The 25,970-nt window shown below is 49.5% G+C and overlaps 2 protein-coding genes and 1 long non-coding RNA gene across 3 annotated transcripts; 1 reads left to right on the plus strand and 2 right to left on the minus strand.

Moving 5' to 3' along the window:
* Positions 1 to 597: 597 nt before the first annotated feature.
* On the minus strand, positions 598 to 6,961 carry LOC128429872 (vang-like protein 2). Its single transcript, XM_053415722.1, has 8 exons — positions 6,690 to 6,961; positions 4,560 to 4,801; positions 4,176 to 4,296; positions 3,490 to 4,097; positions 3,033 to 3,169; positions 2,391 to 2,526; positions 2,010 to 2,256; positions 598 to 1,569 (listed from the first exon to the last, which is right to left on the minus strand). The coding sequence occupies exons 2-8, from the start codon at positions 4,628 to 4,630 to the stop codon at positions 1,312 to 1,314; spliced, it is 1,578 nt and encodes a 525-aa protein (XP_053271697.1). The 5' UTR covers positions 4,631 to 4,801; positions 6,690 to 6,961; the 3' UTR covers positions 598 to 1,311.
* On the plus strand, positions 757 to 21,343 carry LOC128429881 (uncharacterized). The gene is made up of 4 exons (XR_008333916.1): positions 757 to 1,524; positions 2,038 to 2,276; positions 18,904 to 18,973; positions 20,755 to 21,343. It is a non-coding gene; the product is annotated as an uncharacterized LOC128429881 (long non-coding RNA).
* arhgef11 (Rho guanine nucleotide exchange factor (GEF) 11) lies at positions 7,587 to 25,209 on the minus strand. Its single transcript, XM_053415718.1, has 40 exons — positions 24,233 to 25,209; positions 22,046 to 22,137; positions 21,848 to 21,952; positions 21,681 to 21,730; positions 21,521 to 21,578; positions 21,205 to 21,404; positions 21,028 to 21,099; positions 20,807 to 20,914; positions 20,593 to 20,641; positions 20,416 to 20,453; positions 20,173 to 20,265; positions 19,596 to 19,664; positions 19,406 to 19,510; positions 18,902 to 19,000; positions 18,601 to 18,643; positions 18,415 to 18,511; positions 18,167 to 18,289; positions 17,444 to 17,467; positions 17,159 to 17,285; positions 16,740 to 16,836; positions 16,452 to 16,481; positions 16,180 to 16,312; positions 15,800 to 16,006; positions 15,603 to 15,650; positions 15,228 to 15,376; positions 14,919 to 15,059; positions 14,448 to 14,524; positions 14,243 to 14,368; positions 13,893 to 14,010; positions 13,653 to 13,801; positions 13,476 to 13,551; positions 13,217 to 13,402; positions 12,920 to 13,001; positions 12,754 to 12,834; positions 12,579 to 12,634; positions 12,340 to 12,489; positions 12,026 to 12,259; positions 11,198 to 11,451; positions 10,846 to 10,978; positions 7,587 to 10,752 (listed from the first exon to the last, which is right to left on the minus strand). Exons 1-40 carry the CDS (start codon positions 24,265 to 24,267, stop codon positions 10,703 to 10,705), a joined length of 4,164 nt encoding a protein of 1,387 aa, XP_053271693.1. The 5' UTR covers positions 24,268 to 25,209; the 3' UTR covers positions 7,587 to 10,702.
* Positions 25,210 to 25,970: the final 761 nt, after the last annotated feature.

Below are 25,970 nucleotides of genomic sequence, written 5' to 3' on the forward strand. Positions count from 1 at the left end.
CATATTCTGTAAAACAATGTAAAATGTGACAGGCTGACGAGCTGCACACTCCCACGCCACTTCCTGCTTCTGTCTCTTTTCAACTTGTGCAATAAATTCATAGAAACCAGATAAACTATTAAATACTAAGAGTTGATTTTGACCTGGATTTGTGAGAAATTCCCAGAGATGCTTGAGGAACGCAGCAGAGAACCATCCAGGGGCTTCGTGTTGTAAATGAAGCATCTGAAGATTCTGGTACTTGAGGTTATGATAAATAATGTAGGAGCAAGTGAGTAGTTGATGGATCGGGGGTTATGTTCCTGAGCTTGCACAATACTATGAAGTTTGTAAAGTATTATTCATAGCTTGAGGAGATTAAGAGTATTTCTCTTCTGAGGTATTTATCTTTTTAGTCACAATATTATTTGGCTGAGATTTGAAGGTTTGTAATTTCCAGGTTTTCTCTGCGGGTTCATTTGCAGTCAGTTCTTTTTTCTGGTTTTTCTAAGTTACTCTGAATTCCTCACTCTGTAGTTTCTAGACTCACACTGGTCCTCACACAGACAGACACACAACAGCACACACCCCTCATAAGCAGAAGTAAAACCTCCAGTGTAACTGAACATTCACTTTATTGTTCCTACATTTGTTGCCAGTGCATCAGTAACCGTATGAAAAACACATTATAACAGTTGGAAAAGCCATTCAATAAAAACTTCATGAGAAATAACACAATCAAAGTCCGTCCAGTGTTTCTGTCTTCGTCCTCCGACTCGAGCGTGGGACCTCTCTCTCTCTCTCTCTCTCTTCAGTGGATTATAACAAGAGAGGAAGGTTTCAGTGTTTGATGTGTTCTGTGAAAACCTGACCACGTGTGAAAGGTCGACTTTTCACAGAAGTTCAGGCACGACGGGAAATGAGACGTGGTTTGAATGAAGAGAACTTTATCACACCACAGCCACAGGGGGACATCTGACAACTCTTGATTACATCTTGGGATCTAAATCCAGCTTCTACCCTCGGGAGACGGCTCCTTCCTTTGTTTCATTAAACGAACGCTCTATTACATCTGTAGTGAAGTGAATAAAACCACAGCCTGTCAGAGGGATGGGAAGTGGAGGCGTTCTCCAGTTCTTTATCACAGTTACCAGTCCGCAGCCTGAGGCTCGTCTGACTCACCACAACCGAAAGAGGAACCACGTCAGAGGTTATTTCTGTTGCCTCTTCTCGTCAGTGAGTTTAAATGTCGACTCCATTTGACGTGAAAGTTGTGCACGGTTATATTAACAGATACAAAGTGATGCTACAGGATTATTATCTCCTCTCCTCCTACACAGACGTCTCCGACTGCAGCTTCATCACGAACTTGTGGCTTTTGGGGTCGACGAACTCCTCGCCCAGGCGCAGGAAGGGAAGTGGTGTCACCGTGATGACCAGGGAGAAGTCCGGGCGCTTCAGGGTGAAGACCTGGTTTTGGCGCAGAGACGCGGTCACAGGCTCCTCGCTCACTAGTGTCCACTGGCGCCCCCTGCTGCTGTCCAGGTACTGGAGGGTGGGGCCGGGGCTGAGGTAACGCTCCAGGAAAGCCTTCAAAGACAGACACACGGGTTCTAGGTTATGATTCATAATGTGAATGCTCCACAGGTTAGCATCTTTAAACGTGTTTCACTCATTGGTTGAGGTACAGGAAGAGGTTTAAACATTTATCTTTAAGTGTTAAACTTTTAAGATAAATTAGAAAACAGGTATAAGTGCTCAGAGAGCGACTGTCCACAGAAACTTTATAAACCACTGACCCCTTCAGCTGTTCACAGATAATAACACTCATCGTATGCTGGATTATTTTCATGTAGATTTCTACATTATTTCATGATAAATTCCCCAAAATGTAAAAAAACTAAATATCAAAATTCCTGAATTTCTGGATCTGCTCCTGAATCGAATCTACTTCAAACGATTGGTTCTTCTTTGTCCTGCTTTAGAAGATGGTGTCAGTAGCTGGGTCTGTGTAATGAAGCTGCTCTGACCTTGGGTGTCATGTTGTGTGTGATGCAGAACTGCAGGAAGTCGATGATGCTCTCCATGCTGTGGTAGGACTGCTGCCTGGTGGCTCGGAGGTACTTCTGCATGGCCCGCGCCATCGGGGCGAAGATGGCCTGAGCCGCCTCCCTCGGGTCCATCACCTCCCGCGGGTGTTTGGGCGAGGACACGAGCGCCTCCTCTTCCTGGTGACGCTTGATGTGGGTGAAGGCTTCTTCTACTGCCACCACCAGTCTGGGAGGAGCAATTACACCGTGAGTGAGACGTCCAATACTTTGATAAATATCAACGATGGTTATTTGTACAATTAGCCCCAAAGAAAAGGAGAGTTTGATTAGCAGCAGGTGAACATGTGTCCTCCTCCTCACCTGGCCTTGCGCTTGCGGACCCTGCGCTCCACCTCGGCCTCCTCGTAGTAGAACTCGGTGTGGGAGTTGTCTCTCCTGCGAGCGTTGGCTGCGATCATGGCTCTGGATTGTCCCGAGGAGGCGTTGGTGCTGTTCTCTGTGGACAGAGACGCTGACGTCAAATAACCAGCCGTCCATCGAGTGGACAGACGAAGACACCTCTTTATCACGTGCATGGTTTCATGTAGAAACCTGTGAATTCTGAGCAGGATTGTTTTCTAATTCAGGATTAATGCCGTGGTTTTATTTATCTTGTCTTTTTGGTTGTTTGTGAGCAAAGTTACACAAAAACTCCCGAATGGATTTCCATGAAACTTGGAGGAGGGACTCGGCCCGGGTCAGGGAGGAACCTGTGGAATGTTGGTGTGGATCCGGATCAGTGGGCGGATGAGACTGTGTTTTTTTAAATGATTATACATTTTTTTTTAAAGAAATCCTGGATCTGGAAGTCCAAGGAGCTGATATCTGTGAGTGTGTGTAATTTGCTGCAGCTCAGTTGAACCTAAGGTGAGATTCAGAATGTGCAAAGTGTTCTGATGCAAGTGGATCTGATGGAAACGGATCGTGAGAGACCAGGTTCTGGACACTTGATTCTTTTTCTACCTTCTCCGAGATTGTAGACCTTGAAGGCCGACATCTTTCTGGTGAGGATGGACTTGGGCAGGTTGAGCAGGGCGGGGTTATAGACTGGGAAGTCACTGTAGTACTGGTCCAGAAGCCAGGCGGCCGCCCGCTGAATACTGTGCAAGACGGGAGAGAGACAAAGATTTACTTCAAAACACACACACACGTGGTTGTATTTAAACAGACTGTATACTAAGGTGGCCCCCTGGTGGCTGGCTGCTGTAAAGGTCCTAAACTTCTTCTTCATTTCAGTGGATGGGATACGGACTAGTCTTCTCTCAACGCTGGTTTGAGGTCACATGGTTTGTTGGAGAGTTCACTCTTCCAGTAAGTTTGGTCAGACGTCATGATTGACAGCTGAGACTGACTCGTGATTGGTCGAGCGAGACATGATGAAGGTCTGAGGAGTCAAGAGGATGAAGGTCCACACACTGACCTGAGATGTCCGACGCTGTAGAAGCGACTGGCTCCATCTGTGGTCCTCACGACCTTCAGGCAGAAGGCCGGCTGCAGGTGCCGCACCTCCAGCAGCACCAGAGCCAGGTACTGGATGAACAGCAGCGCGTCCACCAGCGAGGCGGCATATCCCACAATCCCCCTGTAGTCCGTCTCTCTGGGCTCCAGCACCCGCACGCCGTAGAAGAGCCAATAGGACGCCACGAAGAGGAAGACCAGCGCCAGCAGCAGACAGCGGAAGATGAAGAAGCGCGGCAGAGTGGCTCTGGTCGGGCGGAGGAACAGCGCCCAGGTGGAGATGAGGAGGATCAGGAGCTTAAAGGCCAGAGAAATGTAGAGGCCCTCGCACGGCGTGCCACAAGGGTCCAGGACGTCCCGCCACAGCAGCTGCGGCAGCGCCAAGAAGGCCAGAGGCGTGACCAGAGCGAAGAGCCCCAGCACGGCGCCCAGCACCACGCCCAAGTAACGGCGGCACTCCAGCGGCGAGGACTCCTCTAGGTCCTTGGAGATCCGTGTCAGGTCCTCTTGGGAGGCGCTGTCCACGGAGGTGCCGGTGACCACGGTGTTGGTCTCGCCCCAGTTGTCGTCCTGAGGAGAGAGGAGGACAGAGGGATGAGAGACGGCGGCGCCACACTTTACCGGCGGTGACTCAGACTGGACTCTGACCCGGTCGTCCCCGCGGGTGGACTCCACGTCCAGCAGCGTCTCAGGAGCCTGGATGCTCACGGACTTGTCTCCGCGGAGGCTGCTGTCCCGAGGCTTGGAGCGATGCTTGTCCCTCCTCTCTCTGGAGAGACGTCAGGAAAAGGACAAGAGCACAAGTCAGGGACGTCTTCTTCAAGGGTCAAATACAATCCTTTTATCTTTGATAATAATTAATTAAACGATAAAGTTGTAGAAAAGGTTTGTACGTAAATTCAGTTCTAAAATCTTTGGTTTGAAGGACGAGACTCTGAAGACGTCTCTAAATCGTCTCTAACATTCTAAAGACGATTCATTGAGACAATCATCCGATCAGTTGTGAATAAAGAATTTCCCATGATGCTCTACCTGTGCTTGCGGGAGGTCCGTGAGTGCGACGACTTGAAGGAGTAGGCGGAGTACATCGACTCGTTGTCCATGTCGGAGGCCGGCGGTGGGCGGGGTTTCTGAGCCCCTCCTCCCCCGGAGCCGCCGCCCTTCTCCCAGACCACGCCCAGCTGGCTCCTGTGGCTGCTGATGGACTTGGAGGAGAGGGCCAGAGGGAGGCGGAGCAAGTCCACTGCACTCCTGAGGGAATCTATCTTGGAGGCCTGTTTGGGGGGGGGGGGGGGGGGGGGGGAAAGAAAGTGGAGAAGAAGGGAGGAATGAAAAGAGGGAGGAAGGCTTAGGATAATTTGTCATATCAGACAGAAAGCGTCTCCGATGGGAAACGCACCGAGCATGAAGAAGAGAGACGCCATTGTTGAGCTTCTGGCACCGAGTGTTAGTGTGTGTGTTTGTGAGTGTGTGAGTGTGTTATTGTGTGTGTGTGTGTTTTCAGTGGCACGAAGCTGAGCCCATTCTTGTGCTTTGAGGGAGTTTTTACGGGCAAGTGATTTGTCCCCTGGTGCTTTCTCAGCCACTAAAGGACAATTACGCCGTCTCCCCCTCTGGGCTCAGGTCTCTGTGGCGAGGTCGACCCGCTCTGAAACCAGCAGCTCTGAAACCAGCAGCTCTGAAACCAGCAGCTCTGAAACCAGCAGCTCGAGGTGAACCCACTTCTCTGAACACTGGTTTGTTCTGGTTCTTCTCGTCCAGACGCCACATTCCCCAGCGGTCCCCCGCGCTCTCCAGGGGCAACGGAGCTGAACTCCAGCACAATGGGATGAATGGGAGGAGGGGGGGGGTAGCTGGGTTACCATAGCAACCAGACCATCAACTCAGCACCCCCCCCCCCCCCCCCCCCTCCCGAACTCAACACCTCAGCGACGCAAATCATTTACCAGATTACTCAGATGCTAGATTTACCTCAGAGCACTGGTTTCTGTTGACTTCCAGTTCAGAACAGAGAACAGCTTCTCTCCAGACTGGTACTTTCCCAGCTCCAACAATCAAACTCCACTGATCTAATAAGGATTCTCCTCGCGCTCCCCATCTGGACCTTCTACCTCACACACACACTAATGGGTTCCATGTGATTCCATGTGATCGCGGCTCAGCTCGTCCTCCTGGACGCAGCCGCCTCAGAGATCAAAGGATCACTGCAGAAGAAGAACTTTCCTAAACTACATCAAAGTGTCCACTTGTCCTCTAACCTTGAGTTGTTTGATGCTGAGCGATGGAGCTGGGACTCTAACCAAAGTATTAATGTGGTTTAAACCAACCAGTAACTTTTCAATATGTTGAATAAATGTGTTTTAAAGGATGAACTCCAGAGCGACTCGGAGTTCAGTGCAGGTCTGAGAGCAGCCGGAGCCCCCCCCCCCCCCCCCCCCCCCACACACATTTCATTAGTGCCACAAACATGCCCCCCCCCACGCGAGCAGCTCTATGGCTCTGCTGCTCTGCAGAAGGTCAATGGCATCGACCCGCTCTGGTGAAACCTCTCCCACTCTGATCGATCTACTGGGATCTGCAGCAGCGACTCTGAAAACCTTCGATTGCGACTCAATGAGGTTTAGTCTCAAAAGTTTCTATCTGTGTGAAGTCATGAGCCAGCTGCAGTGGTACATTACTACTGGCTGCTCCCCACTGACCGGCCCCAGTGGCTCCCAGTGGCTCCCAGGGGCCTCCAGGCCTCAGGGTGGAGGCAGAGGGCCAGGGAGCGAGGCGTGGCCGCTGCCTCGGTGGGCTCCTCACAACGAGCAGCCGTTAAAACTACGAACAACACACAGTAAAGTGTGAAGGTCGCGATGAGGTGCAGGAGCTCCGGTTCGAGGAGGTGCGAGGAGCCACTGGGAGGAGGTGAACCCAGCTGGCACCGTGCGTAAAAATTTGAAATGGAATAAGTGTGCAAACTATTCTGAGTAAGAGGGAAAGTGCGTGTGTGTGATGTGTCCCGACTAGCGGAGGGTTCCAGCCCCGCACCCACCTCCTCGGACCCCGATCCGACCTCCTCGGACCCCGCACCCAGCACGAAGAGGAGCTGGAGGGTTAAGTTAAAGTTCGATCCCTAAGTCTCGAGCTGCTTCCGTCCCGCGGCTCCGAGGCGGCTCGTACCTTTCTGCCCGGACTCGAACCCGCTGCAGCACAAAGCGCGTTCCAGCCTCAGATCCGCGCGGCTCCAAAAACCCTCAGATCAACTTGGTCCGGACTCTCTCCGTGCGCGCGCTCCCGTGCAGCCGAGATGTGCACGTGTCTCCGGGTTCTCCTGCTTCCTGCTCGCGGCGGGACTCGAACTTCTCCTCGGGTCTGGTCTTCGGGCTCGAGGCTGAGTCCGGATCGGATCCGCACAAAGGCAGCGACGCGCAGTTCATCCCGGATCCGCTGTGTGTGTGTGGGGGGGAGGGGGGTCGAATCCCCGCAGAGCCAGGGGGAGGAGGGGGGGCTGATGGCCTCGCTTCCGGTGTTGATTATCAAAATAAAACCAGTGTTGTCCAACAAACAACAACTGACGTCACTCTGTATCCATCATCCTTTAAAACACATCTTTCATATCTGTGGCTCCTGTCAGCAGAAAACTGCTCTTCAATATTTAATGAAGTGGTGACAACCATCAATATCTAATGTAACAGCAAAACTGAGGACACACCACAATGTTGAGTAGACATTTAAAATCATATATCCACCCATAATCTAAAAGGGCCACGAGGGTCCTGAAACCAATTAATATACAATATAATATCATCAAATATATCATAACATAATAGCATACATCCATTATCTATATCGATTACCCTTAAAGGGCCCTCAAGCCAATTAATGTATCATATAATATTCATTCCATAGAAATGAAATAACGAAAATGTGCTATCTTACAATGTTAGTGTAAAAATTAATATCCTGGATCTGCCCCTTGATGCGGGTACACGACACAATCTGATGGATTCTTCTTTCTATAACACAAACAAACAAATTAAGATAAAAAAATGAACAAACAAAAACCCACACTCACTGTTTCTTTATCCAGTTTCTTTTTAATCTCACAAAACACATGAATCTGAAACACGAGCTCCGGTTTTCCTTCTGTGCAGCTAACAATCTCACCAATTTTAAAAACAAGGGCGAAGAAAATAATTTATACATCCTTTTCTTTTTTTAATCATATCTACAAAAATAAAATCAAATACGAGGACTAAGGCTTTACAGAAAAAAATTAACATATATAAAACAAGTGGGTCTGATTTCTCTATATTACATGTGTGAACAAGATTTAAAAAAAGACAAAATAAAAGGACAATGAGATGAGAGTTAAAGACGTGTGTATGCATACAGTAGTTTGCACCGTGCAGGGGAGTTCTGTTTGTGCAACATTAACTTTTTTATTTAAAAGGAATCAGTTATAGCTTCTTTAAAGCCGGTTAGGGCCACAACGCTGATGTCAATGTGTGAGAAACAAAGAGAAATAATAGAAGAAGTAAAGAAAGTTAAGTATAGAGGTAGAAATTGGAGATTTAAAAAAAAAAAAAATGCTGTTGTTAGAGTGGAAGGAAAGAAGAGGAGAATATTTTAAAATAAAGAAGAGGAGATCCAAACTGTTGGCTTCAACCACCAAGGACCAAGAGATGATCTGATAAACTCATTACTTTGTGTGATGCCTGTGTCCACAGCTTGATATGGAAATATGTTCATATTACAGAGTTTCATATGTCTTAGTGTGAGATGCTTGAAACAACAGCAGCCAAACACGTGAAGAAAAAGGGGAAATGTTCCCTTCAACACCTGTGGAGACAGAATTCACTTCTCAGCGGAGACACGGAGTCGTCCTCGTTGTTCGTAGCACAGCTCTCACTCAGTCATAGAAACCTGTACATCTACTCCTGCTCCTCTAGGGGGCGCTGGCTAAAGAGTGAAAACCTCCCACCCGGCAGTGAACCGTCACTTTAAAGGAGAAATATTCAGGTTGATCATTTTAATTTGTGTTATTACTGTCATCAGACTGCCCATCGCTGCAGCTCCTCTTTTCAGCCTCTGTCTCAAATACTTGGTTTTAGCTCCTGTCTCTTTAAGAACCCACCCCCCCACCTGATGAAGACCAGTCTGCTCTGATTGGTCGAGGAATTGCAGCACATGTAGGAACTCTGCTCTTGCTCTACCTGCCTTTGTTAGGGGCCGTGCCACTCTAGCTGCTCTGTGTTTATTATGTCACATGAAGAGGAAAGAGAAACAGAAGAAGCCTCTTTCTCCTGTAGCAGGAGATTCAGTGGCTGATAGTGTCCAGGCTGTGATTGGCTCTGAAGCTGGTGAAGAGGTCAGCTGACTCACTACAACCGTCCCCGGGTCGTATTTGAAACCAGCTCAAATAAAATGCAGTCCAGTGTGATTCCGCCCGGCTTCTTTAGACAGAGAGGCGAAAAACAAATATACAATAAAACAGGTGAACTTCTCATAAAGAAGTGACTTTGCAGTTTAGATACACGTCTTGTGTCTAGTGTTGATGAGCATGAGAGAGACAGATAAAGACTTGGCTGGTTGGGAGCATCAGGGACGAGCTGCTTCTGCATCGGATCCAAAAATAGTCCGAGCATGAATACGCTTATTTGTGTTTCATGCACAGAGTTAAATGAGAAGATCAACACCACAGAGGTGGAGCAGGTCCGTGGAACACAATCCACAGACCTGCTCCATCAAAGCTCCTGGATTAACATGATGCATGTTGTTGGTCTCACGCTGACAGACCATGAGACAGCTGTGTCCCTCGTTTCCTGTGTTGATGCTAAGCTACCTAGCCGTGGATTCATGTGAACTGCACAGACATGAGAGTGGAATCAATCCTCTTATCTGACGCTCTGCAGAAAGAAACACGTTTCTCATGTTGACTTGGAAAGCTGCTCCTGGTCACGGCTTTAGGATGTGGGATATAAACACTGTATGGTAAGACCAGTGGGTTGGGGAGAAGACGCTGGTATTTACTGTGGCATTCACACACACTCACACACTCACAGACACACACCTAATACACTGGAGAGGACTAAAGGATGCACAGTGAAAATGTAGACAGGCAATGTTGGCGGCAATATTTGGCAGCAATAGTTTTGTGTTGGATGAACAGGTTTTCACGGAGAGTTCAAGTTTCTGAGTTTGAATCTGTGTTTCGCTCGCCGTCAACATTAAACCCGTCGTGGACTCCAGCCCCAGTCTCCCACAGCTTCCAGCTCCACTCTGTGCTGGGAACATCTGCGTGACCCCGCTGAGCTCGTTGTGTTAGGAGCTGAGATGTGCGTCTGCCAGCATTCAGTAGTAAACAGCGCAGTAGTGTTTCCAGAGCTGGAACTCACACAACCAACAGGTTGACTTAGGAAATAACAGCTGCAACTGATCCCACAGATAATAACTCTGTTGTTTCTCAGGAGGAATATGAACGTGTGAAATGAGTGAAATGGTTAAACATGGCTCTGTGTGTGTGTGATCATGGTTTCCTTACCCAGTGCAAATAACCTGAATGAGAGAGACACAGTCCTCAGCCATCGTGGCAGGTGAACTCAGTGTAAAGCAACCAGTGGAACGGGGGGGGGGGGGGGGGTGTCCAGTCCCTGATCTGTCCACTGCAGATGATGTCCATGACAGAGGGATGGATTGTGGGTAAAGTGCTGGGATGATGGTCCCTTGGATTTTTCCTTAAATTAAACATTTCAACACTTTTCTGCTCCGCTCCTTCAACCAGCTCTTTGAAAGCTCAAACTCTTTTTCCTTCACGAATAACAAACTTTCAGTTCCTCCGACTTTTACTCTTCTCCTCGCTCGTCAACTTGTCTTCTGCCTTTAAAAAAAAACAAAAAAACGTTCATACTTGTTCCTCAGTTGCCCTTCGTCTCCCTGCTGCTCTGGGAGAAGACTCAAGGTCACACAGATCCTGACCAGTCCGACCAGCTTCTCGGTGTCAGTGGGAACCAGAACAACTAGAGCGGTGGCTGCGGTGCGTCTTCGGCTCTGCTCCACCGGTCGGTGCAGGGGCGAGGGGCGAGGGTGGAGGGGGGCGAGGGGGGCCGAGTCCGACAGCAGCTCCTTGTGGTTAAGTCCCTAAGCCACCAATCCAAAGTGATGACTGCAAGTGGATCCGCTCTGGAGGGACGTCAGAATCCAGTCGACTGAATCCTGGGTTCTGCAGCACTCACTTCTTTTACTGGAACGAGTTGACAACAAGAAAAACCAAATGTAACAAGAGAAATTCAAACCAAGTTGTCAGTCGTCAAACTCAAAGTCGGAGTCCACTCACCGTCCCCCGAGCCGCGGTCCAGCGAGGGCGTCCTGGAGACAGTGGCTGAGAGACACTGCTGCTCCTCGGGCTCCTGATTCACAGACAGCTCAGTGATGGTTTTCAAAAGCTTGTGATGATCCTTTTCTATTTCCTGTGAAGGGAGTGAAGTCAGATTTACACCCACAACCAGAACAACACCCAGGAGAGCAGGAACCAACTGTTCTCCTGTGAAACTTAAATTCAGTAGATCTGGATTTTTATTCAGATCTGCATCAAACACACACTCACAAATATCAGTCCACTAAACACGGCTGATTATTTTCTGGGGAGCCTGTGCAGATTGTGTAGCCTCAACACGAGGTGTGTCTACCTTCAGGTGACGCAACTTGCTCATCAAGCCCTCGATCGTGTGGAAAATCTCGTCCACGTTTCTGATCACGTTACTCTGCGATGGAGCCGTCTCCTCTTCCTGTCGCGTTGCCTCTGATTGGTCGGGCTCCGGACCACAGGCTGGCTCCTCCTCCTCCAGAGGCCGAGGGGAGTGGCTGGCGGTGGGGGGGTCGATGGGGTCATCGGAGTTGCTCTCTCCCACCTCTGTGGGCATGACCAAGTAGAAAGTGTTCCCTAAAGGAGACGTGAGGACAAGCACGTGACTTCAGGGGTTTCATTCAAACCAACCCTAAGACTAAAGATTCTAGTCAATATTCATTACCTTGCTTTTGTTTTCCAAACAATATAAAAATGCACAAATTACAAAAATGCACTCGTCTGATTGATCTACAGCTGGTGACTGAATCCGATCATTACCCTGCGTAGACGCTTCGCTGCTCAGCTCAGACGATTGGTCGGAAGGGAGGGTGACATCATCAGTGATGCCATCAGGGACAGAAGAAGAAGAAGAGGGAGGACCCGCAACCACAGCTATGCTCAGAGGACAGATGTGTGACAGAGGAAGAGAGTGGAAGTGGAGTGAAAGAAGAGAGAGTGTGTAGGAGAGAGGGAGGAAGTTGATAAAGGGGCAAGCAGACAAAACAGACAGAAGATAAAAGTGTGTGAGAATAAAATTAAACAGATTCACCGAGCCCAGAGGAAACATGCAGAGGAAGGAACCGGCTGGATTCACCTCATTAGGACCTAATTATCAGAGAAGTGAACTCAGGGGTGATCGTCCCCCTGAGACGACTGAGGGACTCGTTACCTGTCCTCACCACCTGGACGCCGGGCGGCTCAGCGTCTGGGGGGGGGGCCTCGTCAGGCTCCGCCTCCCAGTCGTCGGTGCTGAAGTTCAGGATGGTCTCCAGGGACTCCGGTCGCTGCCTGTCACTGAGTGAGCTCCCCTCATTGGCCGTCTCGTTGGTGGGCGTGTCACCCGAGTCATGGCTCCACCCATCGTCCTCGAGGTCTCGTATTATGAGGCGACGCAGAGTTTCAACTGTCGGCAGGAAAACAACAAACTGGTGATTTAGATTCCAACACTTTAAAGAGATGCTGCACTTCCTGTTTCCTTCTTACCGTCTTGTAACGCGGCCTCGGCCACACACACTGTTCGTCTCTCACCACAGAGGAAAGCTCCTGATTGGTCCATGGGTGTGTTGTCAGAGAGCGCCGTGTCATCGGAGGAATGCGTGTCCAGGGAGACGGACTGCTCCGTCAGTGAGGTGTCTGAAACATTCAGGAAGGAGATGAGAAAAAAATCTATTTTCCACAAACAGAATTATATTGAAGGCAAATGATGATAAGCTGGTTTTTACCTGCATAGACATTGCTGGTGGTTGAAACTGGGGATGCACTGCGTGTACTGGGAGAACTGGAGAAAATACAAACAAACATCAAGCACTTAGAAATCACTTCAAGAGATCCTTTACGTCTCTGAAGTTTAAAAGAAATGGAGCACGATGTTTCTTCATGGAAACCAAATCTACTCACGGAATCGGAATACAGCTGTGATTGATCAGAGGGGACGAGCCGTCGGCCGATGAGACCGTCTTCTCAAGGAAGTCTTTCCACCTGTAAAGGGACAGAGACACAGTCCCGTGAATGTGAAGCAAGACAAACAAAAAGAGACAAATCTGGTTTCAAGATAAGAGCGTACGTGTTTTTCTCTGATGACGTCCCGGCCACCAGCTCGTAGATCTGCCGCTCGGTGGTGCTGATGATGTAGAGCGCTTTGTTGTCTGCGGAGAAAAGAGTGGAACGAATGAAATGTGTTAGGCTTTTGTTTTGAGAAGGGGGGGGGGGGAGAGAGGAAGGATATCTGTGAGTTAAACAGGTCTTTTAATTCTATTTGCTTCAGAGGCTGAGAAATTAAACATTAAATTCCTTCCTCTCAGATTCCAGGTCAAAGGAAACCATGTATATTCAGCTCTTCTGAAAGCCAGTGTGGACGTACCTGTGGCTACTGGGCGGACCAGCAGCGAGTCCAGCTTCACCAGTGGGCTGAAGGACGTCTTGCTGTCTGCGCTGCCTCCCACGCTGCCCCCCCCCAGCCAGCGGGACGGGTATCGCAGCTGCAGCCGGTCGTCCGGGCCCCTCTGCAGGAGGACCAGGCAGTCTGACAGCAGCAGCGCTTGGATCTCTGATGGAGGGGAAGGAGTGTGACTAACGAGTGTGGGAGCAGAGGGAAGTGTTGGACGGACGCAGACACTGACCTATCTGCTTGTCCTTGCTCACTTTCCAGGTGAGAGGACCTTCATGGATCATCCTCTTTGTGGTCAGGTCCAAACTCTGGGGAAGAAGACAAGAGAAAGACAGCTTTAGATAAAACAGGACGACTGGCAGCCTTGGAAAAGGAGTTCAAAATGAAACCAGCTCAACTGCTGTGTCACCTTGAACTGGGGGGCAGCGTCCAGTCTGCGCTGGTATTGGCTGAGACGTTGCCTGTGTTCAGTTTCCCCAACGACCTCATTGACGACCTGCAGTATTCCTCTGCAACAGGCCTGAGCCCGCTGTAGTGAGGGCAGGTCTGACAGCCCGGCTGAGGGAGAGGCAATGTCTTAAAATCTGCGTCTCAGGGACTCAACAAACACTCACACCCGACGTCAAACACACAAACACACACTCCTCACCCTCGGTGTGTTTCATGATGTTGTCCAGCAGCAGAGGGTACTTGGTGATTCTCTGCATCTCTGAAACCAGCAGGTCTTTGAGCTGCAGCCTCCGACAGTGTGGACTCGCCTCACACTCCTGAGCGGACGTGGAACAGAAATCAGACATGTTTAGTGGACGGACATCTATGAGGCTGGGCAATCAGGTGGAGATCCAAATCAAAATCTGGATCTAGTGATTTAGTTCTTTAATCTTTGGTGCAGGATTTAAAGTACCAATCCACTGAGAGCAGAACTCAGACAACCTTTTCTCAAGTGAAGCGATGAAGCCCACAGCTGTGATGATGTTAGCCTGGACTATACGTGTGTACCTGGATGATGTGAGCGAAGCGAGGGTCTTTGCGCTTCTTGTTCTTGATGAGCTCCACAGCCTGAGACTGCTGACTGCACAGCTGGGACGCCTGCTCCTGGAACTCGTCTCCAGCTGCACCTTCAAACTGAGACACACACCAGCGTTAACACACCTGTCACCTCGCGGCAGAGAAGAAGAAGGTGAGGTGGAGCTGATGGTCTCACCCTGGCCAGCATGACGTCCCCGATGTCCTGAACGATGGGAGTTTCTCTTCGCTTCTTCATCGCCTCGCACAGACTCGCTGCGATGACGTGAGGCAGAGGAAACGTTGAAGTCACATTGAGTTAAGAACCTTAATCTCAATAACAAGTATATTTAACTGAACATCAAAAAGTATTTCTTCATGCAGTTGGATCGTAACGTGACACCGTGTGTCTCCATGTCTCACAACAAGGCCCAGGATACATATTGACACAGTGGAACAGCGGGCGGAGATCACACACAACAGTTATGACCTTTGCTTGGTATTTGCTTCACTTATTATTATTTACCTGGCAACAGGCGACCCTGCACATAAAGCTTACTGTGCAAAGAGAATCACCAGCAGAGGAAACCAAAAGCAGCAGCACTCGTACAGTAAGATTCATTTCTATATTGCATATGACAGATCCACGCTCACAGACACTTGGACTGACCGTGGAGCTCGTAGACCTGAGGCAGGTTGGGGAAGATGCAGGCCAGCTCATCAGAGTTCAGGACAGACCTCATCTTCTGGAAGAAGACCTGGTCCAGGACCCTCAAGGTCCGCAGGTGGGACGCCTCTGTGGTGAACAGCTCTGGAGACGAGGACACAGAGGGCGAGCAGGTATTTTTATAATGACTGTCAGGTAACAACACTCAGATCATACTATATTGGTTCTGCAAAATAGTAAATTCTTCATTCATCCTTTGATCTTATCTTTACGTCGAGGAGAGTCATAGAAAATACTGAATTGAACTCATACCATATATCACCGCCTGTCTGTCCACTTCCTTTGGGCTGAGCGTGGCGAGGAGCTGAGGAGACACCGTGTCCTGCCAGTTCTGACCGTCACACACCTCCTCTTCCAACGCCGCGGCGTCCGGTAGCAGGGCCAGCGGTGAGTCCACGCTCCTACAGTCAACACACGTATGAGGCAGGTGAGGGGAAGCATGTGTAAGGACGGAGCGACCAATAGAATGAAAAACAATCGTCTATCTACTGTATTTTGGGTTTGTTTTTGTGGAGACTTGAGCTTGAAGAGTTGTGCATGTGGGAAAGAGGTGGACCATCCTTCTCTCGGTTCCCTATCAGTTCCTCCCTGATCCTCAGTTAACTGTGGGACCACGTGGAGACTCACCTGCGTCGAGAGCGAGGCGTGTATGGGGGTGTAGGGTTCTCTAGAGACCTGAGTTTGAGAGAGAGTGGAGAGAGAGCGGTGATTGTTTAGGGTGTGATTCGGTTTCTGAGCTGGAGGCATGTTTGAGCATCATCACAGGTCGTCACAGATGCTTCTTCTCTTTGAACACCATCTTGTGATCACCAGTGAATCTTTACCGTGCAGAGCTGCTGGAGGCAGACGACGAGGCGCTGTGCTGCAGCGGCCTGAGGCCCGGCCCCTCCCGCTCCTCCCCACAGTCCTCCATGTCCACATCGCTCCGTGAGCGGGGGACGGACTCGGTCACAGAGGCCACGCCCCTCCGACGGCCTTCTCCCTGAGCCTTCAGCGACTCGCTGCGTGCCAGACGCACTGAGACCGTCGGGCTGCGAGAGATCAGAGCAAGTTACTGAAGCAGTTCATATCAAGCTCTGCCAGTGGGACGCTGACCCAGGTGCCGTGTGATGATCAGTGCTTCCTGTTGATTATCTAGACTGTGACATGGCCACCTCTTCTGATCAGACATAACCCAGAGAGGCACGAGGGACTTCAGAGCTACCTGTCCATGCTGTCTTCTCCCAGGCTGCTGGAGGAGAGCCGGGGGGGGTCAGCAGCTTCACCTCCCTCCTCCCCTGTCGTCTCCGTGTGGTTCTCAAACTGCTGAATGATGTTCCTCACACTGCCAGGACGGACTGCACACACAGAGCTCATTCAGATAACAGCACACAGCACTTACCGCAGAGAGAAGGTTGTTGTGTATAAAAGGAGGTGGAACCAGAAGCAACATTTAACTTAAGAGAAAAATAAAAAACTCAAAAGGATGCAATGTACCTTCATTGGGTGACAACGGGACATGGAATGCTACGAAGCCCAAAATAAACCAAACAGAAACAATGAAATCAGAATCACAACACAATGGAAGTTCCATAAATCAATAAATAAAAAAGCAATCACAATAAAAGGGCAAACGAAGGACAAAAAGAAATCAATGTTGTCAGACAAGTACGAGTTGTGTGTGTGTGTGTGTGTGTGTGTGTGTGTGTGTGTGTGTGTGTGTGTGTGTGTGTGTGTGTGTGTGTGTGTGTGTGTGTGTGTGTGTGTGTGTGTGTGTGTATTTACTGGACTGGGATGTGGAGCGGGGTTTGATGTACTTCAGGATGGGATTTCTCTTCTTATCCTCTCCATCTTTTTCTTTTTCCTTCTTGGTTCCACTCAGCTGCAGAGAGAGATAATCAGGTCACATCATCATCTTGATTCTATTGACAGCGAGGCATTGCTTTTTATATGTTTCAGCTTTAACACGACCACCACTCCTTTGGATCCTGAGATATTTGTCAGGTTTCCTCATTTCAGAATCATTAGCAGGTCCAATCCCTCGCTGTGACTTTTCACAATATTTCCCCACTGTATTAACTCGTGCTACTCAGGGACTGACAGGAAAAGTTGTGTCTGGATAATATCCAAAGAAGGAACTTCTCAAACACAGTTTTCAGGAATGATCATTCTGGTTTCTGGGACCGTGCAGCTGCAGCTCTTACCTTCTTGGTCTTCAAGAAGGCGAGCCACTTCTCCTTCTCTGTGCTCAGACCCGGGAACACCTTGGAGTCTCTTAGCTTGATGCCGGAGTGACGCAGGTAGAGGAGGACCGCTGAAGCCAGAGGAGAACTGTGGGAGGTGGAGACAGAACAAACATGGTGGAAGGATGGAGAGGAGGGAAAGATGGAAAACAAACAAAGAAACATGTGAGGAATAGGTTGAAGAATCCCTGAGAGAAGTGCTGCTGTAAAGGAAATGTTATAACTAAGTCAGATGTGACTTTTTACCTTCTGTCTTCTTCGTGCTTCGATCTGCGGCGGGGACAGAAAAAGAAAACGCTATTAAATCCCTCCACAAACACCAGGACTCCGAAGAGAAGGTGACTCCGGTCGGTGCAGGACAGAGGAGGCAGTGCCACAGTCATGTGACGGGAATCAGTGTGTGTGTGTAAAGTGAGTAAACGTCAGGTGGTTCCTGGGGTTTGCAGCTTCGGTTATGACCTTTGTTATCAGAGCTGGGCTGATCTCTGTCTGTCACTTTGTAATAACGCTTTATGGGCCTCCTATCAACTGGGCCTGTTCAAACCTGGTTAACAGTCCTGGTGTGTGTGTTCATATTCTGATCTGAGCCTCATGCTGAAGTAAACCTGTGTTTCGTTAATTAACAGGATGGGTTTTTGACCTTTTCACCAATTTCCCTAGAAATAATGAAAGGATAACCCCCCCCCCCCCCCCCCACCCTCCCAGTTCCAGGAAATGGGTTCGGTAGTTTCTGAGTAATCGTACTTACAGTCAAACGGCAATGAAACTATAACCTCCTTGGTGGAAGTAATAACTTCTAAAAGGAAAAAGGATCTTCTCTCTTCTGACATCATTCAGACGACAGTAAACTACTAAACCAGGAAGTGAACCCTTGCCCTCAGCATGAATTACATTTCTTGTAATTGTACAGTTGTTGGCAGCAGGACAAACATGACGCAGCAGCCACATCTGAGCCAGTCACAGACTCACAGTATCTCCCAGAGGGCGGTGACCTGTCTGTCCACCACCTGTCTCTCTTTGGCCGGGTCTCCGTCCAGGTGCTGCAGGTCTCCTTCTCCAAACAGGGAACCAAGACCCATCATCTGCTTGTTCCTGTGAGACGCAGAAAACACAACATGAACACTTTGAAATGAGCTCCTGAATATGGGAGATGAACCTTGGCTTCTGATGGTGGACAGTACTTTCAGTGAAACACTGCCAGTGTAAAGGACATGTACCTGTAGTCCTGGATCTGGTCCTGAATGTCCGGCAGCACCAGCTGCTGCAGCTCGGACAGAGGTCCTCTGATGTCCTCCTGAGCATGTAGCCGACTCTCTGATGGGACGACGGACAGACAACATCAAGACGTTGGAACAAAAATCTCCTCACACACAAAGTCACAGCCAAGAAAGATCCAATCTTACCGATATCTGTGAGAAACTCCTCCCGTACTTTGATTTTCAGCGGCTGTAAGAAATAGAGATGAAAATTAATGTTATTTCAGATACTGATGATCTGTTACTACATGATGTATAGTTACTTTGGTTATTTGATGTATATATTGTTAAATCATATCACTTTTTAACCAAGGAGATTGTTTATCTTTATGTTCTGTAATGCCAAACTTTTAAAGGATCAATGTGCCCTGAAACAAATTAGTAGTCAAGTCTGGAGTATAAGAGATAATAAGATAAAATAAAATCATTTTTTCTTTTGTGTACGTACAGCGTCCGGGTCCAGGAAATGGGAGCAGATCTGCGGTGCGAGTGCGCGGGCATCTTTCGGACTGGAGCCCAGGTAGGCCTCCACCGACAGGTAGAACAGCTGTTAGACACAGAACCAGTGAAGCATCAGTACAGATGTGCAGGTCAGACCTTTGAGGAGCTGGTGTTTGGCCTCTAATGATGCTGGATGCAGTTTTCTTTCTGAAACTGTAAAAGTCACTTCTCCAGAGGTCACTGGTTTATTCAAATTGTCTTATTGAATGTATTGAATGTCCAACTCGTGACAAATGCGACACTAAGCTTCCTTTGGTCCTTAACGATGCTCATGTCCAGTGTGATGCCGATACGATGAGCGGTTCTCGAGATATTCACGTCACAGACATACAAGTTATTTTATTAACAAAATGACAAAAGATTACATAAAAGAAAAACTAAATAACTGGGAAACATAGGGTAGACCATAAACCAGCCCTTTGATTGAAAGTAGAATAGAAGCTGGACTGACCAGTGGGTTTGGGTCCAGCAGCTGAGTGAAGACGTATCTCATGAACACTGTCATGTGAGCTGGTCGAGACTTCAACAACTCAATGTCCTGGAAGGGGCCGTCCATCTGAGAGGAGGGAAAATAGAATCATTTAAATAATTACAAATTGTGGATTAGAGTCTGATGGATGTGCAGCAAATGTTCTTATCACCTCATTAAATGCATAACCATCATCTTCTTCATCCTCTTCCTCAGGGCCGATGATCTGGGCCTTTCCACCCTTTAAAAACACACACACACACACACACACACACACACACACACACACACACACACACACACACACACACACACACACACACACACACACACACACACACACACACACACACACACACACACACACACACACACACACACACACACGGTTACACACTGACAGCAGGTCCATGTCTGCTATTTTCACACTCATATTCTGCACACACTCAATGCAAAAATAATTAGATGACGTGAATTATAGAAATATAAGGAACGAATGACCGGGAAGGACCGGAGCTGCAACTTTAAATATGCAAAATATTTCCACCGTGAAGCATAAAACACTAACAAGCAGCTGATGATGAGGACATTTCCTGGCATGAACTAAAAATACACTTGAGATCTCATCAACATGCGAAGTACAATCGCTGGAGTCCTCCCATTGGCCGACAATCTCAGCTGAAGGGGAAACAAGTCACTCAGTAACGCTCGAGTTCAAGTGAATGCAAGTGTGTGTGTGTCCGTCTCACCGAGTCAGAGAGGGTGTGAGTGTCGGAGCTCTGCCGTCGGTGGAAGGGGGTCCTGAAGGAGGATGAGGGGGAGGAGTGGGGACTCTCAAAGGCCTGAGGAGGAGGAGCAGGAGGAGCAGGAGGAGCAGGAGGAGGAGGAGGAGCAGGAGGAGGATGAGGGGATGAGTGGGACCAGTGGGACCATCATATACACACACACAAACAATCTCACCAGTTTGAAATGAGACAAGAGTTCCGACCTACCTCCACGTCTCCTTCACTCACGTCCACTGATTGTCGACCTGCAGAAGCACAGAGCAGTGTTTAGACACTGTGAGTAGAAGGCCTATGAATCAACACTGTCACTGAACAACAGCGCCCTCTGCAGTCACACATGGTGAGTCCTCCTGTTTGTAGTAGGAAACTGAGGGAGACACAAACCTTCTCCTGCTATGACGTAACTCGCGATAGACTCTGATCGTGTTCCCTCCTGGAGAAACAGAAAAGAGCAGCCGTTCATTTTCAGCACCGGCAAAAGAAACCCTGAATTCAAAGCATCTGGATGAAAGACATGTTGAATCAGTGTGTTTTTGTTGATTCCAGTTGCCAGGCTCCATGCAGGTGAACCCTGAGACCCTGTGAATGACCTCCTCACCACGTCTTGCTGGATCTTGACCCTGACCTGGTGAGCCCTCCTCTTGGCGCTCTCAATCCGCTCCACCAGTGCCGCTGACGGGTTCCTCGAGTGCTCCTCCATCAGGTCCTGTGAATTCATCAAGTCTGGTTATCAACAGCATCTTCAGAGGGATCAGTGATCAATCTGCAGTGAGTTGTGTTTCCTGCACGGACTCATTTGTTCATGTGCGAGGGTTTTACCTGCAGCTCAGCTTCCTCCTGCTCCAGCATCTTCCTGAGTATCTGAGTGGCGTGTTTTTGTACTTCTGGGTCCTGAACACACAAAAGCAACAGATGATGATGTGCAATTTCTCCAATTACCTAAGTCCTTTAGCTGTTCCACTGGGTTGTATGAATGCTTAAAAAAACGTGTCTCACCTGTAGTGGTTTGGGTCCAGTGATTCTTTGGGAAGGGCTGCTGCTCAGTCCAGAGGGCAGGGGCGGAGGTGGAGGGGGTGGAGCCTCCCCACCGAGAGACGTTCTTTGATTGGGGGTGAGGTCAGTGTGGAGGGGCTCCAGGGGCAAGGAGGCAGCTGATGGGGGAGGTCCCTGTAGTGTCAGAGCTACATAGGGCCCAGCTACAGGTCCATAGAAAGACACAGAATCAGATTTGAAATATACAAAGCTAATTAAACAAAACATTTGCTTTTCAATGTCAGTCAAACCGACCAATCCCGCTTCTTTGAACACTCACATTTGATGAGCTTCACCACCTCCTGATGGGACATGGACGACACCAACGAGCCGTTCACCTGCGAGAGAGAGGACGAGGACAACATGTCAACAAAACCAGTCACAACGACAACAGGAAGAAGTGGACAGCTCTCTCATTGGACGGCAGTGTGATTAAAAACCTTTATGATACGATCCCCTTCTTGGACTCCGGCCTTGACGGCTGCGCCCCCTGGGAGGATGAATAACAGCAGTGGGTTAGTTCTGATGGTCCGTGTGTCGTGTCAGTGTTGGACCGGGACTAAGTTTACAAGGACTTAGATTGTGGTTGATTACAGAACCGGCTCACCTAGTCGGACATTCTGCACGAGCTTCACTCTCTCTCCACAAACTGTGAAGCCGAAACCGAGCTGGTCCTTCTGAACGACCACACATCTCTGGACTAGACCAGGACCTGGGAGAGGAACACAGGACGATATAAGGGGTGTTTGGGAGGGAAATTAATTTTACCTTGAGTCTATATCGGTCCTGAAACCATGTAAATTACCCGTGGTCTCAAGCTGGAAGTCAGGTGGTGGCTCCCTCTGCTGGGTGGCAGAGGATTTGCGCTCCGAGTCCCCGATGGTCAGACTGCTGAGCCTGCGTTCGAGGGATGAGAGAAACGCTAAGAATGAAATAATACCAAACATCCGGAGGGACTAAATGAAACAGTGAAGGAGAGATAGATAAAAAGTGAAGGAACCAGGGAGGAAGAAGGGAAGCTTACATAGAAAGCAAGGAGAGAGGGAAGAGAGGAGCTGAGGAGGAGAAGACTCCAGGAGTTAGAAAGAGCGAGAGGAGAAGTGAGCATAGACGAGAAGAAGCAACAAGAGTCGACAGGAAAACTCACCAAGCAGCAAAGGGGCTGAAAGCGAAGCATGATGGCAAGGAAGGAAAAACAGATAGGGGGGAGGGGGGGGGGGAGAGACGAGAGAGAAGATATTCAGATTGACCAAACCAAAGTGACCAACAGGAGACATTGAAGTTCACATGATCCCCCCGGCCCTCTCTCCTCACACAGATCCTAAACACTGAGAGCCACGACTTCCACACATACAGTTGCTCACGGGTGAATGAAGGGTGGATGAACCCAGTGAGAACCCTGAAGGGATTTTGTATTATGAACCAACACACGTGGCGATAGGAGAAGTTCCACATGGAGGCTCTGAAGCCGTTTTCACACATGACCTCCGGAGGATGTCTGGAGAGAGAGGATCTGGTGTTCTCCAATCAGCTCCTTCAACATTACCCTGAGTTCTTACTAGAGGAGGCTCCGACTCTTGCATTCACACATAGCCCCTCCGGAGAATGTCCAGAGGATGCCTGGTGATAAGAGCATGCACGTGTTTCTATATTTAATCATCCATCCAAATCTCAACTTATCAAAACTGAGATTATATGAATTGACAAGATATACTCCAAGTAAGTTGTACTTGGTAACGCGCAAGTATCAACGATGTAGTCCTGATAAAGTGGATCAGGTGTCACCTATAATGGGATGGATCCATGTTAAATACAGTTCCATGCTCTGATATGTGTTGTGTGGATGGATATGATCATTTCCTTATTTTAAACACAAAAAAATGTATCATGCACGTGTACTTTTCTTTTCTCATGCAAATGCTTGATGCTTCGTCCTGAACCTCGAGTCAAAGGTCCCTGAAATAACAAGAGAAACCACAGCTGCACAACCCCCCCCCCCCCCCCCCCCCTGAATACCCCGGACATGAGCGGTTATGGGACAGCTGTCCTACCTGAGCAGGTGGGTGTTTTTCCTATGGGGTGCCCTGCTGTCACATGACACACACAGACACAGCAGTGGGAAGCGGTGGGCACGTGCAACAAGAACACACAGAGGAGACAAAGGGTTGACAGCAGGAGAAACAGGAAAGACGTGATCGAGACAAAGAGGCATCACACAGGACAGTCACAGAAACACAGTGGACGTGGTCAATGTGGTGAGGAGACAGACAGGATGAACTACAGACACGGCAGGTGAAGAGCGACACACCGACCCTGAAGCCACAGACCGAAGCCGAGACTCACTGTGAATTATTTAAATATCATTGCCTCCGCCTGGAAGGTCGGGTTCCCCCCTGCTTGTTTGTTTTTTTAGCAGAAATCAGCACAAACTAGTAAACAGATTTACATGAAATTTTGTGGAGGGGTGGAACATGACCTGAGGAAGAATCATTTAAATTCTGGTGCGGATCCGGATCGGGGGGGTGGATCCAAGATGTTTGTCACATTGTGAGAGAGGGGGCGATTTGAATGCTTTCCTTGAATCTCTCAGAATAATGACTGGATCTTGATGAAAAATGATCAGTCATATTTAGGGGTTGATATTTATGACCTTGTGCAGTTTGGTGCTGATCCAGTTTAAATGTGTTTTCCTCAGGGGGCTGTTGGACCAGGGCGGAGGGATGCTCTCTACTCTCGTTGTGAAACCTATGACTTAAAGTGGGTTGTGTTAGAAATCTCAGCCTGCTTCTTTTATCATGCATGCACGATCTGCCCTCCTTGTCCCAGAGTTCAGCTTCATCACCTCCCAGCCCGTCAGACTAGTTTTCATTGGCCAGACTGGGAGGCAAGATAAATACGCGTCAATTTGCTTATCTGGGAGGCCTACAGGTTTGGAACCAAGGCGCTGCCATGTGCCACAGAGACTGCTCCTGTGGGTGCTGTGGGCTCATACCTGTCCAGCGTGGAGGTGGGTTGGCGGAGACTCATGTCTGCTTCCTGGTGCGGGGGGGGGGGGGGTCAGTGCTGTCACTGGGCCTCTCTGATCCCCATCTCGTCCTCTCCTTCGGGTCTCAGTGCTCTTGGCTCTCTGCGGGGCTCTGATCAGATCCTGGAGCTGCTCGGACGCCGGTCCTGATCAGACGGTGTGCTCCTCATGTTCCCCCCCAACCTCCAGTGGCTCCAGTGAGGTGTCAGTGGGGAATAGAACAGGAAAGACCAACATCCAAAAAGTCAAACCAAGGTCCCGTGTCCTCTCTGTGCCAGGTTACATGAGATGCTCGGAGGTAAACAGCCCAGCACAGACTGGAAGTGGTTGGTGCAGGGGGGGGGGGGGGGGGGGGACCTGGATAAAGGACAGTCTGCCTCCTCAAAGATCATCAATCATGAATGAATGGCTGATATGTCTCGTTGTGCTCCGGGAGAACCAGCCCAGCTGTCCGCTGTGAGGCTCCTCCACCGGGAGATGTTCAGTGAAGTGAAAGCAGAACCCTCAGAAGCTCTGTTGACACGTGTGGATTGGGCCAAACTAGAGACTCTCCTCCAGCCACAGTCACACCCTCGGGCCGGTGCTCCGGTCCGGTTCGGCCCGAACACGCCGGGGTCGGTGCTGGTGTCGGTGCTGTTCGTACCGAAGTGTTAATTATTATAAAACACGAACCTCAGCCCGGGGACGTAAAGCGGCTTTCCCCGCTCGCAGGCTAACTGTGCCTGGCAGAGATAAACAAGCTAGCACACTGTAAACAACCACCAGCCCGGTCGCTAATGGCGAGCCGGCTAGCTGAACGCTTTACCGGCGTTTCTTGCCTCTCACGTTGATCAAAGCATGGAGCTGACACGAAGCTCCAGGTGCTTCCCCGGTGCGGGGCTGTGACTGGTCGAATTAGCCGCCTGTGTGGAGGTAGCGACCATCGGGGGCGGCCTGTCGTGCCCAGCTAGCGTTAGCTCGCCGGGGTTAGCTCCGCGGACAGGCCGCTTTCAAGCCGCGGCATGGCGCTGGTGCTCACGCCGAGCGAACGTGCGGGTCACCGGCTCGCAGCTGCGCCGACGGGTCGCTCCTTCCTCCGAGCTAGCAAGCTAACCGGCTGGTTCTGCGGGACAAGGCGACAGGCGGGACCTCACCTGCATGCGGGTAGAGGGGTGACGGGGGATGTGGGTGTCCACGCACCACTCCGGCGCGATTAACCCCAGTTTTTGGTGCAAATTCAGGCAGTAACGCTGCAAGTTAGCCGGCTAGCTACCAGGGAGTACGGCTCCAGCAGAGCTCCACCCGGGGGTCTCCTCTCCGGAGCAAGTCTCACAGGTACGAGGCGGGTTCGCCTCTCTCTCCCGGGGTCCGACACTGAGCTCCAGGGCTGATCTCAGCCTGTTTCTGCTCCGGATCGTGTCCTGGTTCCTCCGCTGTGTTGTTATTCTGTCTGATCCTCCAGCGGGTCCTCGAACAGCTCACACGGCGCACAGCAGCGGCCTGGCCCGGCTGCAGCGCGCTACTGCAGGACGGGGCCACCGGCTCCGGACACACACATCTCAGTTTATCAGCTAATAATAACAATAATGAATTATTATCAAGTGAATATGACAGTAGAAAGTAATAAGTGGATCATTTGAGAAGACATTTTTGTTCATATCACATTTGTTACGTTGTTATTACAATTTTTTAAGTGGTTATTGAAACAGTCATGACTTGTTAACAG

The sequence above is a fragment of the Pleuronectes platessa genome, chromosome 23 (genome assembly GCF_947347685.1).
Source record: "Pleuronectes platessa chromosome 23, fPlePla1.1, whole genome shotgun sequence".
Lineage (NCBI taxonomy): Eukaryota > Metazoa > Chordata > Actinopteri > Pleuronectiformes > Pleuronectidae > Pleuronectes > Pleuronectes platessa.